Genomic DNA, 13,229 nt, shown 5'->3' with positions numbered 1-13,229 from the left:
AAAATACTGAAAGGAGTCAACAAAATAGAGCAGGAAAAAAGTTATTATCAATGTCCAATGTGACACGGACAAGAGGACATGGACTGAAGCTGAGGGAAGACAAGTCCAGGACAAATATCAGGAAGTTCTGCTTCACACAGCGAGTGGTGGACACCTGGAATGCCCTCTCTGAGGAGGTTATTGCGGAATTGACCATTCTAGGATTTAAAAGCAAACTAGATGCACATCTCCTTACAAGAGGCATAGAGGGATATGGGTGACTAAAAATACGCCAGTTGTACACCTGGCTGGGCCACCACATGTGCGGATCGCCGGACTCGATGGACTGAAGGTCTGATTCGGAGATAGCAGTTCTTATGTTCTTAGAATCCTGTCAGTCCAGGTAGCGTCTACAAAGATAGACACTGTGGTGCTCATTTTCAAAGCACTTAGACACACAAAGTACCATAGTTGCCTGTGGTACTTTGTGTGTCTAAGTGCATTAAAAATGAGCCCCAATGTATAGAATTCAAAAAGTGTTCAGGTTTTGACAGAACTCAACTTCAGCATTGTTTATTAGTTGTGGAATCTGTATCAAATTATCACGTAGCGTACAATTTTACACTTCTGCTGTTCTGGCAGAAAAGCCGGGACATTGGACTCTTTTAGCAAACGCCTTTTCCAATCATCTATGCTCATTAATAGAATAATGAACTGCTAATTCTGCATGTCCATTTATTTTAAATCCTTAAACAACTGCCAGAGTTTGAGAAATTCCTCTCTCCAGACAAACTAAAACAATTTCAACAATTATCTAAGAACTTTCAATGCATTTAATGTTTCTTCCTGAAGTTTCTAAGCTTATTAATATCTTGAGATACCGTGTATCACAAAAGAATATCTAGGCAGTTTACAATTAATAAAATAGATTTAAAAGCAAATGTTAAAAAAGGGGGGGAAAAACCCATCACCGAATTTAGTGAAGGGGGGATTACATAACTTAAGACTAACATCACGGGGAAGGTAAGTACATGAGGTTGCAAAAAATACATTGAGATAAAAAGAGATATATATATAAATGCGAGGAAGGGGAGGATAGAACAAGAAGGGTTGGTTCGCCTCTAAGGAGGCGTTTGGATTTAAAAACCTCCAGAGAGAATTATTCCAGGGAAAGCAAACATCTGCAGTAGCAATTACAATGCACCATTTGGCCTGGTTTAAAGTATCTGATCTGGAAACTTTGGTTCAAGATCACCTTTCCAATATTCCTTGTAAGGGCGACAACCTGTTTGGGGATAAAATTGAAGAGGTGACAGATAAGATCAGAAACTCGCCGGAAAGATACTATGACCACTTTATTTAAACCACAAACCTCTCAATCTTCTATATTCTGCCTTATACAGACAGGATTATAATTGGCCATCTTCATCTTCTAGACTGCCTGCTCAGGACCCCATGAAAGGCAAAGGACACAGAAATCACAACCTCAATCTCGGTTCAAACAGCCGTCCTCATTTTGACTCCTTTCTAGAGATAACATTGCCAAAATTTCTCATGCTTACAGTGGAAAGACTGGGAGGAATAAGCAATTAATTTGATTTGATTTGATTTCTTATATACCGTTATACCGTGAGGTTCAAAGCGGTTTACAATGAAGATAGATTAAAGATACATTATTACCTGTTTAGCTTTCTATACCTGTGTTATATCCCAGCACCTCTCTCAGTATCCCACGATCCTTTTATCCCTCAGGAATCCGTCCAATCCCTGTTTGAATCCTTGTACCGTACTCTGCCTGATCACTTCCTCCGGTAGCGCATTCCAAGTGTCCACGACCCTTTGTGTGAAAAAAAACTTCCTTGCATTTGTTTTGAACCTATCTCCCTTCAGTTTCTCCGAGGGGGCATTCGGAGAAACTGAAGGGAGATAGATTCAAAACAAATGCAAGGAAGTTTTTTTTCACACAAAGGGTCGTGGACACTTGGAATGCGCTACCGGAGGAAGTGATCAGGCAGAGTACGGTACAAGGATTCAAACAGGGATTGGACGGATTCCTGAGGGATAAAGGGATCGTGGGATACTGAGAGAGGTGCTGGGATGTAACACAGGTATAGAAAGCTAAACAGGTAATAAGTATAGATACCCAACCAGGTCGTGCATGTGCAAGACCGGAGGGTTAGGACTTCGATGGGAAGATAGGACTCAATGGGAAACCAAGGTGCCAAGGGGGCCCCTTCTGGGATTCAGACAGGTCGTGACCTGTTTGGGCCGCCGCAGGAGCGGACTTCTGGGCAGGATGGACCTATGGTCTGACCCGGCGGAGGCACTGCTTATGTTCTTATGTTCTTAAATAAATAAAAATGGTACTTTGGATTTCCCTAGCTGTCCCGAAGGCTCACAATCTAGCTAAATTAATCTACTTCTATCATCATTGGACTCTTATAACAATGGATCAGTGGGTGTTTCGGGTTGTCACTTAGGGCTATGTCTTATATTTGATCAGAAAACTTCCAAACCACTCAAGAGTCTCCTTTCAACTCCTTTCAGAAGACTTTCCTTCATCAAGAATTCTCGGCCCTGTTCTCTGTAGGAGGGTACTGTAACTAAAGCGCACCAGAAAAAAACGCGCCGACAATCCCGCACAGGACTTATGTGTGTGGCCTTAAAACAGTTCCTGTTAGTGCTCTGAGGGGGGGTATGGGGGGAAAGCCCCCAGTAAACTTACAAATGTTTGTGCTTCCATGGGGGAGGGGGGAAAACCCCATTACAGTAGAAAATGCCATTTTCCTTCATTTTGTGGGTATTCGGCAGTTTTCAGTGTTAGGGGGTTCCCCCCCCCACCGGGTTCCCCCCCACCCCCAACAGGAGTGCGAACACTTGTAAGTTTATGGGGGTTCCCCCACACACATACACCCTCAGAGCGCTAACAGGAACTGTTTTAAGGCAGAGCACAAGTCCTGCGCGGGATTGTCGGCGCGGTTTTGACAGATCACTCTATAGGAGAGGGGTCAAAGTTGTACTCAAAGTATTGCCTGATACCAAAAAACACCTGAGACCTTAACCAATTCTAGATCTATGGGGCTTCAACAAATACTTGTTGAAGGAGAAGTTTCGCATCATCTCTCTGGGAATCCTGGGAAGAGGCCTACACTCACATATCCATCCTATCTGCTCACAGAAAGATCTTTGCTTTTGCATTGGATCTTGACATTTCCAATACAATGTCTAACCCTTCGGACTGGCTTCAGCCCCTTGCATCTTCACAAAATCCCTAGTGGTAGAGGCAGAAGCCCTTCGCACATAGGAGTTTCATATATTTCCCTACTTAGACAACTGGTTTATCTAATCTAATGTGCAATTTGTGAGACGCTCTATGCCTAAATAGGTTCAAGGTTAATTAAGGCTTCATCATCACAAACAGCTCAACATGCTATCATAGAAAAAACATAGAAACATGATGGCAGATAAAGGCCAAATGGCCCATGTTGTCTGCCTATCCGCAGTAACCATTATCTCTTTCTCTCTCTGAGAGATCCCACGTGCCTATCCCAGTCCGTTTTGAATTCAGACACAGTCTCTGTCTCCACAACCTCTTCTGGGAGACTGTTCCATGCATCTATCACCCTTTCTGTAAAAAAAGTATTTCCTTAGATTACTCTGGAGACTATCGCCTCTTAATTTCCTCCTATGCCCTCTCATTGCAGAGTTTCCTTTCAAATTAAAGAGACTCGACTCATGCGCATTTATATTATATAGGTATTTAAACATCTCTATCATATCTCCCCTCTCCCACCTTTCCTCCAAAGTATACAGATTGAGATCTTTAAGTCTGTCCCCATACACCTTATCATGAAGACCACATACCATTTTAGTAGTCTTCCTCTGGACCGACTCCATTCTTTTTATATCTTTTTGAAGGTTCACCCTCCAGAATTGTACAAAATATTCTAAATGAGGTCTCACCAAAGTCTTATACAGGGGCATCAATACCTCCTTTCTCCTACTAGCCATACCTCTCCCTATGCAACCTAGCATCCTTCTAGCTTTCGCCGTCATGTTTTCAATCTGTTTGGCCACCTTAAGATCGTCACATACAATCACACCCAAGTCCCGCTCTTCCGTCGTGCACATAAGCTCTTCACTCCCTAATCTGCACTGTTCCCTCTGGTTTTTGCAGCCCAAATGCATGACCTTGCATTTCTTAGCATTAAATTTTAGCTGCCAAATTTCAGACCATTCTTCAAGCTTCGCCAGGTCTTTCTTCATGTTATTCACACCATCCGGCGTATCTACTCTATTGAATCCAGAATCTCCCTACTTCTAGAAGACTCTGCAATAGGGATACCCCAATCAACATCCGGCATGTTCAAATCACCTATTAGCAAGACTTCCCCTTTTTTAGATATATTCTGAATGTCTACTATTAAATCTCTATCTACTTCTTCTGTCTGTGAAGGAGGCCTGTATATCACACCAATTTAAATATATTCACCATTCCCTCTTTCCAAATTGACCCACAGTGCCTTTTCTTTGCCCTACAGATCCTGCAATTGTGTGGCTTTAATATGTTCTTTAACATATAACGCTACTCCTCCTCCTTTTCTTCCTACCCTGTCTTTCCTAAACAGATTATATAGCCTGGTATAACTACATCCCAGTCATGGTTCTCTTTGAACCATGTCTCTGTGATCACCACTATATTCAACTCCTCTTCTTCCATCACAGCTTCTAGATCCAGAATCTTATTCCCATACTTCGAGCATTAGTATATTCTGTTTTCCAGACATTGCCCCCTTTTCCCATCTGTGTAGAGGTATTAAGTGATTTACTTACCTAAGGGCTTATACTCACCTGGAAGCTTTGATCACCCTGCCCCATCACTATTAGTTTAAAGCCCTCTTTAGTAGATTAGTTAGTCATCCTGCTGGCAAAGACACTTCTTCCCTTCTTCCAAATTTGTCTCCTGCTCAGGTTTGCAATCACTTGTTTTTCCCCATACTTTGCAGGAACAAGTCTTTTTGCAACAAGTGATTGCTCGGATTCTGCAATGTTGGCAGTCTGTAGCATATGAAAGCATTTTCCCATGCTGTGCAGTAACTACCATTGGTTCAGATAATACATGTGAGGCAGGTTGTTGAGCTGAAACGCCAACCTTGCCGGGTCTATTTTTCTCAACAAAGTACATTTTTTCATCATTCAGACTTAATTCTGTGTATCAGTCCCCAGTTGATGTGTACTGTTCCGTTCCTCACTTTTTCTGTTTGAATTGTTTATCATGGGATTTTGTTTCCTTGTTTTTTCTATCCATTATCTTTGTCCAGAGTCATGATTCTAGCAGCTTGAGAATCCCACTTGTGAGAATATTGTGCTTGCTTGTCCTTAGAGAAAGCAAAAATACTTACCTATAGCAGGTGTTCTCTGAGAACAGCAGGCATATACTCTGACAACCCGCCCACCTCCCCTTTATGGTTTCTTAGCTTTGTTACTGAACTGATGGTCCTGCATGGTATGAGCACTGCCTAAAGATTTAAAGTGACAGTGCACTTGTTAGTGTCTGTACTGGGTTCCACTTGCTATAGGTAAATATCTTTGCTTTTTTTCACCTCGCTGTGCACACATATCCCCCAAAACTGGTAAAAGGCACAGTAGTTCAACAATCCAAACAAGGAGGTGGGGAGTTGCAAGTATGTGCACAGTTTAAGGGGAGAGTCTCACCAGTGAATTTGTACATGATAATTGTAAATAAATTGGCATAAAATACAGACATAACTTTTTAAAGGTTTGCAAATGTTAGTAAATTTGTTAGATATGTCCTGCAGATTCGATTGAATGAGACTGAGAGTCTGGTTATGTAACATTAAAGTATCTTGGACTGTTGGCAGAGTTTGTTGACACAGGAAGACAGTGGTGTATAATGTTAAAGCACTCGGGCTTGGATGGGTGTTTGAGTCCTCATAGTATTTTGTACCTGACAAATGCTGCTTTATAGTATCTAGAAATGGAAATGAGAAGGGTGCTGATATTTTATCAGGTAGAACCTACTACAATCTTCCTTCCTTTACTCTGCTTTTGCTCTCTTCTAGGACCTGCCTTCGTTTACGCAGTGTGTGCACAGGCTAGTGAATGACCTGCGCTATTATAGACTGTGCAACAACAGCTTACCCCCTGGAACTGTGAAGCTTTAGTGTCTGCTTTGAGCCTGCCTTGGGATTACTGTAAAGCTGGACGTGCACTGCCCCTCTCCAACAGTGGAAGGGAGCGACAGGCACACAGAGTCACACGCAAGAGGATTCACAGCTGGATTCACACGCGCCGCCACCACTTCTCACACCAAGCTGTGCTTTCTCAGCAGGATATGTCTTAACACCGCCACAGAAGTGACAAGGGCATTTTGGCAGTATGAAAAGCATTTGATTCTTTTATTTGTTTTGTTTTTTAAAATAAACTTTTAGCACTTTGTTTACGTCCGAAGATTTCAGTTGGAAGGTCCTTGGACAAATCTTAAGACAAAAATGAATGAAAACCATTTTTTTTATCAATCATGAGGCAGATGCCAAAGATGACTTCAGACATTCAGAACCTTCGCATCATTCCGTGCTGATCCATCCTCTGCCCCGCCTCCCGCCTCATCAGAGCAGAGAACCCTTCTGATGAAGCTACCTGTGTACAGGCTGCTGTTCCTCCCCTCCTGATTTGAAATTGCCTCAAAGCATCTCCACATGGATCAGTGATCCAGAGAGACGATATTTTCATCGTCTGTGTGTGTTCACATCATTCCATCCCAAAATGCTTAATGGAAATAAAAAGCTTTTGTTGTTGGTAACAGTGGACTTTTGCCTCCTTTGTGCAATAGGACCTAGTCTTGTTGCTCATTTCCCAATTTTTAGGGGGAAGTTTAATATAGGGACCTATTTTGTGTTTGCATTTTAATGTTCTATGAAAAGTTTATAAAGATATACATAATTTGATTTTTCTAGAGTGTCTTTCTTCCTAACAAAAACCTATCACATCTTAGTTGAAGCTTTCTAGAACTGTACATGCAACTACTTATGGGAAGATGACCTTGCCCCCATCATACTAACAGTGAGAAGGTGATACCCAGGCTGACACACATGTAAAATCAATTAATGCCAGGATCAAGAATAGGGCTCGGGCATTCCAGGAAACCTCTCTGCCAGTCCTGTGCTCCAGCGTGCATGTGTCTTCTTTGAATGTCTACATCAACTATAAAGACTGGACTCCAGTATGGACAATGAAAAACAAGAATTCAGATTAGCTATATCACTGCTTCATTACAAATACCATACAGTGCCAAAAAATGGTGCTTTTAACCATATGATACAGGTACTGTGAAAAAACACCATAATAAGGGTGAAAATGATTTTCAAAAAATTTGGATATCGCTCACATTTTTTAGGAGCCCAGGGTGAAAAAATGATCCTGAAGTTTTTGTTCCGCCTTTTTATTCACACAATTTCACTTTCTGCCTTTTGCTCTGTTTGGTTTCTCTTCTGGACTCATCCCTCCTCTTATTTTCTCCAGCCTCGTCAAGGCTTTTACTTGCCCTTGGCTTGTGGCATCAGCCTCTCTCACACCAAATCCAACCAGGCCTGTTAACAGTGGCCTCTTTTCCACCAAACTGGAGCTGATGGCAGAATCTCCTATTGGACTTGGGACACCATTAGGGTCCAGAGTCCAAATTCTAAGCATTCAGGAGGCTAAGTATTAAGGATAACTGAGTACTATGACCTAATTGGAATTATGACAAAACTATGACCTTTGGAATTATGATACTGATAATTATCTCCTGTTGTTGAGGAGACTTGCATAACATTTTTGAAAATTACTCCATAGCCTCTTCCACACAGTGAATGTCAAGTAAAAGGGCCACTGTTTGTTCCTCTTTTGAACCTCAGACAGGTATCAAAGTTGTACCTCGCTCCTGAATACAACACAAGCAACTGAAATGAGGAATGGGTCTGTGTCAAAAATGTCTCTGGAATATTCAAAAAGCTTTACACTGCTTTGTTTTAAAGTGTAGAAAGTTGCTCTCAGTTGTCATGAAGTGAGTCTGTGGTTATCAGAAATGTTCTTTTGCACAAGAATAAATTGATTTTAATTACAAAATTCCAGTACAATTGACAATAAAAGGGGGCAAAATGTTGGTGGTGAAAGAGACACTAGACCAGGGGTGTCAAATGTCGGACCTTGAGGGCCGCAATCCAGTCGGGTTTTCAGGATTTCCCCAATGAATATGCATGCACTGTATTCTTTGTATGCTAATAGATCTCATGCATATTCATTGGGGGACATCCTGAAAACCCAACTGGATTGCGGCCCTCAAGGACCGACATTTGACACCCCTGGTCTAGACTATGCAGGAAACAAGAGATGATTTTCACTAGCAGTGCAAACACAAATGATGGGTGGCATTTGTAGGGATGTATCCTGTTTTAAAGATACATTCTCTAGATCTGGATCACCATAGTATCAGAAATGTTGAATGGTTTAAAGCTTAGGATCATATTTTTTAGTTAAAATATGGATACGTAAGCTGGGTTTCTGTAATGGAAATGGGAAGCTACAGAGCCATGGTACATGTTATAAATTTTGACTTTCACTACTGAAGCAAGACTACAGGTCCTGAAGTAGAACTGGAGTTAGTAGTGCCACTAAGGCCAGTACTGGGCAGACTTACACGGTCTGTGTCTGTATATGGCCATTTGGTTGAGGATGGACTGAGGAGGGCTTCAATGGCTGGGAGGGATGGGCTGGAGTGAGCTTTGACAGAGACTTCAGTAGTTGGAACCTAAGCACAGTACCAGGCAGAGCTTTGGATCTTTGCCCAGAAATAGCTAAGAAGAAGAAAAAAAAATTAAATTGAATCAGGTTGGGCAGACTGGATGGACCATTTGGGTCTTTATCTGCCGTCATCTACAATGTTACTATGTCACTGCCACTTTTCACCTGGCAGGATATAGTATCCTGGACTTCAGCTTTATAGAACAAGGATGGCATTGGCAACACATTAAAATTAATTTTACTGAATTAAAATGCAGAGGATCTGAGGTCCTCTCTGAAATATACATTGTTCTAATATTCTGGGGTTAAATTTTACTAATAAATATCACTTGGCAACCCCCAAAACCCATTAACCCAATGTCCATGATGTTAATATTAAATGTCGATTGTCAATCATCATAAACTCATCTAATCAAGCAACCAATTAGTTGGCTCATTCAGCTGCTTCCTGGGTGCGATAATGATCTCATGAGTGAGTGGAGCATGTAAAGTCCCCTTGTGGTGCTGCAAAAGAATAAAGAGTGCTTATGATAGGTATAATGTGGATGAAAAATATCCCTTGAAAGGTGACAGCTAAAGCTAGAAGGATGCTAAGGTGCATAGGGAGTGGTATGGCAGTAGGAAAAAGGATGTACTGATGCTCCTGTATAATACTTTAGTGAGACCTCATTTAGACTATTGTGTACAATTCTGGAGGCTGTACCTTCAAAAAGATATAAAAAGGATGCAATCGGTCCAGAGGAAGGTTACTATAATGGTGCATGGTGTTCATTATAAGGATTATGGGGACAGTCTTAAAGATCTCAATCTTTAGAGGAAAGGCGGGAGAGGGGAGATATGATAGAGATGTTTAAATACCTACATGACGTAAATGTGCATGAGTTGAGTCTCATTTGAAAGGAAGCTCTGGAATGAGAGGGCATAGGATAAAGTTAAGAGGTGATAGGCTCAGGATTATTCTAAGGAAATACTTTTTTTACAGAAAGGGTGGTAGATGTGTGGAACAGTCTCCTGGAAGAGGTGGTGGAGACAGAGATCGTGTCTGAATTCAGGAAAGCCTGGGATAGGCATGTTAGATCTCAGAGAGAGAGGGAGATGATGGTTGCTGCGGATGGACAGACTGGATGGGCCATTTGGCCTTTATCTGCCATCATGTTTCTAAATGTATGGTTAAAGATGATGATATAATATGTTATTTATATGTGTTTAGAGAAACTGGGGCCCCCCATCAGCTCCAGCTCCTGAAGATGCTCTATTAGCAAAACACAGCTTTATGTCGGGCTAGGCTGCGTATTATTCCTGGAAGCTAAGATTGAATTTTGGATTTGTATGAGATTTAGTGGTTAAACACAGTTCAACCGTGAGTTGTATCACTTGATTTACTTATGAAGAGTTCTAATCGGTGACCCTTGGTAAGCTTCTAACCTAATCAAAGGTGACTAGAATGTGGGCACAGGGCTAAAGTGTTCAAAGGTGACCATAGCATGGTCAGAGTGACTGAAAGTGACAGAAAGGATCAGTATGACCAGAAAGATTGGAAGTGATGTGGAGAAACCCAGAGGACCAGAGGGAGGACTCTGACCCAAGACATCCAACACCACACTATCATACAATTTAAGTTAATACTAGTGCAGCAAATGAAGTAAAGGTATTAGTACAATCAGCAGACAGATGGATATGGAAGGAACATGAACCTTGCCCTAATGGATCTGAGCAAGGTTCCATCTTGCCCACTATCTTGTTCCCAATAGTGGCCAGTCCAGGTCACAAGTACTGATCGGTTTGTGACCTGATTTTCCTCCGACCCAATTCACTAACCTGTGCCCTGATCATCCTCCGATCTGTGCATGCAAATGAGGGGGAATGGCATTCAAATGTAGGCAGGCAGCGATTCACTAAAAAAAAAAAAAAAATTAGGGACACCGACTAGTCTGACATCAAAAATAAGCGACTGCTGAGGACCAGTCGCTCAGGTCCTTTCCGACTGCCCCGCCTTCTACCACCCTGCTCCGATCTGCTCTCTGGCCCGATCTCTTGCTCTCTGCTCCAACTCTCCTGCCCTTCCCCTCAGTGCAAGCCTGTGGTTTTAACCCGCGGGTTAAAACCACGGGCTCGAAAGTGAAGTTTTAAAGAAAAAAAACAATTTGCTGCTTTTGTAAGCATGTAAGAAGATGGTCTGCGCATTCTTCAGGATCGCTCACTAGCGATCCGTGTGGTTGGAGGGGGGCGTTCCTCTGATCGCCTCCATTTAAATACCCTTTGTGCATCAGTCAGCCTGCTACAGATCGGGCTGTATTGGCAATTTAGTGAATTTAGCCCTATTTTCTCCTATTTTGGTTTAAGTGTGCCACTATGTAACTTCATGGAATGTCCCTTAGTCTTGATACTTGAAAAAGTAAATAATTGGTTCACATTTACCTGTTTCACTCCATTCGGGATTTTATAGAATAAAATACTCTACCCCTTAAAGAAAATGACTTGCCTAAACTCCCATAGGCAGTACTGCTATAGTGAATTGAAGATCCTCCAGTCCCTTACTCCAACCAACAGATGTTGGAACTTGAAAAACAGGAAGAATGTTCAAAGGTTTGGCAACTGCATAAGACTCATTGAAAAGCCTTATCTAGACCATTAAATACACAATATGAATTTTACTGAAATCAAAGCTGGATACAGGAATTGGAATATTTTAACATGCCTAGAGATACCTGCTAGCCTTGACAATTTAACTATGAATAAAAAAGTTCATTTAAATTTGAGTACTGCAGATGTTCACATGTTCCTTTGCTTTCTTAATTGAATACTTCAGGGGAAGTACAGTACTTTGTTGAGACATTGAAAATTCCGAAGAAACTGATTCTATCAGTGGTAAAATGTTTTATATATTAAGATGCAGTGGTGTAACAGACACTGGGGCTCCTTGGCTGGTGCCACCCTTGATGTTTTTGCTCTTCTGGAAAGATTTGAGGAAGAGGTGCTGGATGGGGCTACACTCTTAGTGACCCTTAAATTTAACCTAGATAAGGAGAGTGTATTTAATTTGTGTAGATTTGTTTCTGGGTTAGATATTTTGGGGTTTTCCAAACCTCTGCAAGCCTACACAAAATAGAAGGAAGAAATTTCTGGCCTTGCACCAAGAAGTCTTTGCCTTGTTAATTGTTGGGCTAGTTACTTTATAAAAATAATATATAAAAGTTACTAGTTACTGTAAGGGAAATGTAATATATTACAGTTACCGTATATACTCGAATATAAACTGGGATTTTGGGCCAAAAAAATTGGCCCAAAAATGGGGTTCCGAGTTTATATTTGGGTCATCCCCCAGTGACCACCCGAAACCCTCCCAGACTTCTTGCAGGCCTGCCTTAGGCCGGGAAAGGAGGAATCCCTCCCGTCTCCTGCCCTGGCTGACACTAACAATTACCACTGTCCCTCCTTCCCTGGTGGTCCAGCATATATGCGCTGAAATCCTCTTTTGTAAAAGTAGCCAGCGGTTCACCCAGGCCGGCATGCAGGAGTGAGCTTTTCATGCTCTCAGCCGGACCTGCACTGCTCATTGATAGGCTACTGTGAGAACTTGTGGCAGCCTATAAATGAGCGGTGCAGGGCCGGCTGGGAGAACAAAAAGCTTGCTCCTGTGTGCCGGCCCGGGTGCGCCGCTGGCTACTACCTTTAAAAAGAGGATTTCAGCGCATACATGCTGGACCATGAGTCGGGAGTAGGGTCACATCATATTTATGGGTCACATTGTAATTCCGGGTCTAGGGGGAGTACACACTGTAGTTCTGGGTATATGGGGAGTACACATTGTGGTTCTGAGCCTCAGGAAAGCACAAATAACACAAACAATGCTAAAGGTGTTCAAATAGCTCAAACAGGAATATCCCCACTGAGACATAACAAAAATATAACATGGAGGGCTATGTACGTCAACGCACACAGTTTAGGAAACAAGATCCTGGAATTGGAAACAGAAATAAGGAATGCCGACCTGGATGTGGTGGCGATATCCGAAACCTGGCTCACAGACTCCCACGGGTGGGACATGGTCATACCGGGTTACAACTTGCTTCGCCGGGACAGACAGGGTAGGAAGGGAGGGGGTGTAGCATTATATACTAAAGATGACATTAAGGTCACGAGAATCTCAGATGTCCAGTATACTGGGGAATCCCTTTGGGTTAATTTGGCCAGAGGAAAGGACAAATGCTTGTATCTTGGCGTAATTTACAGACCCCCAAGACAACAGGATGACCTGGATATGGAAATAATCGAAGATATAGAAAATATCACCTTGTGTGGGGACACAGTATTGCTAGGTGACTTCAACATGCCTGATGTGGATTGGGTTACACTTACCTCTGCTTCCGGCAGCAGCAGGAGGCTATTAAACTCTATGAAAGGAGCAAGCCTCAGGCAACTGGTGTTGGAACCGACAAGGGATCAGG

The 13,229-nt window shown here is 42.2% G+C and overlaps 1 protein-coding gene across 1 annotated transcript in view; it reads left to right on the top strand.

The window, feature by feature from the left end:
* The window catches only part of XPO6 (exportin 6), a 231,999-nt gene extending 225,197 nt beyond the window's left edge, over positions 1-6,802 (top strand). Inside the window, 1 exon segment of the mRNA XM_033963538.1 lies at positions 6,063-6,802. Within this exon segment, the coding sequence (XP_033819429.1) occupies positions 6,063-6,164 (102 nt within the window). The 3' untranslated portion in view covers positions 6,165-6,802.
* The last annotated feature ends 6,427 nt before the right edge of the window (positions 6,803-13,229 follow it).

This window comes from Geotrypetes seraphini, chromosome 11, assembly GCF_902459505.1.
Source record: "Geotrypetes seraphini chromosome 11, aGeoSer1.1, whole genome shotgun sequence".
In the NCBI taxonomy this organism is placed as follows: Eukaryota; Metazoa; Chordata; class Amphibia; order Gymnophiona; family Dermophiidae; genus Geotrypetes; species Geotrypetes seraphini.
The sequence above is the reverse complement of the archived record's forward strand: the minus strand, read 5'-3'. Positions and strand labels throughout refer to the sequence as shown.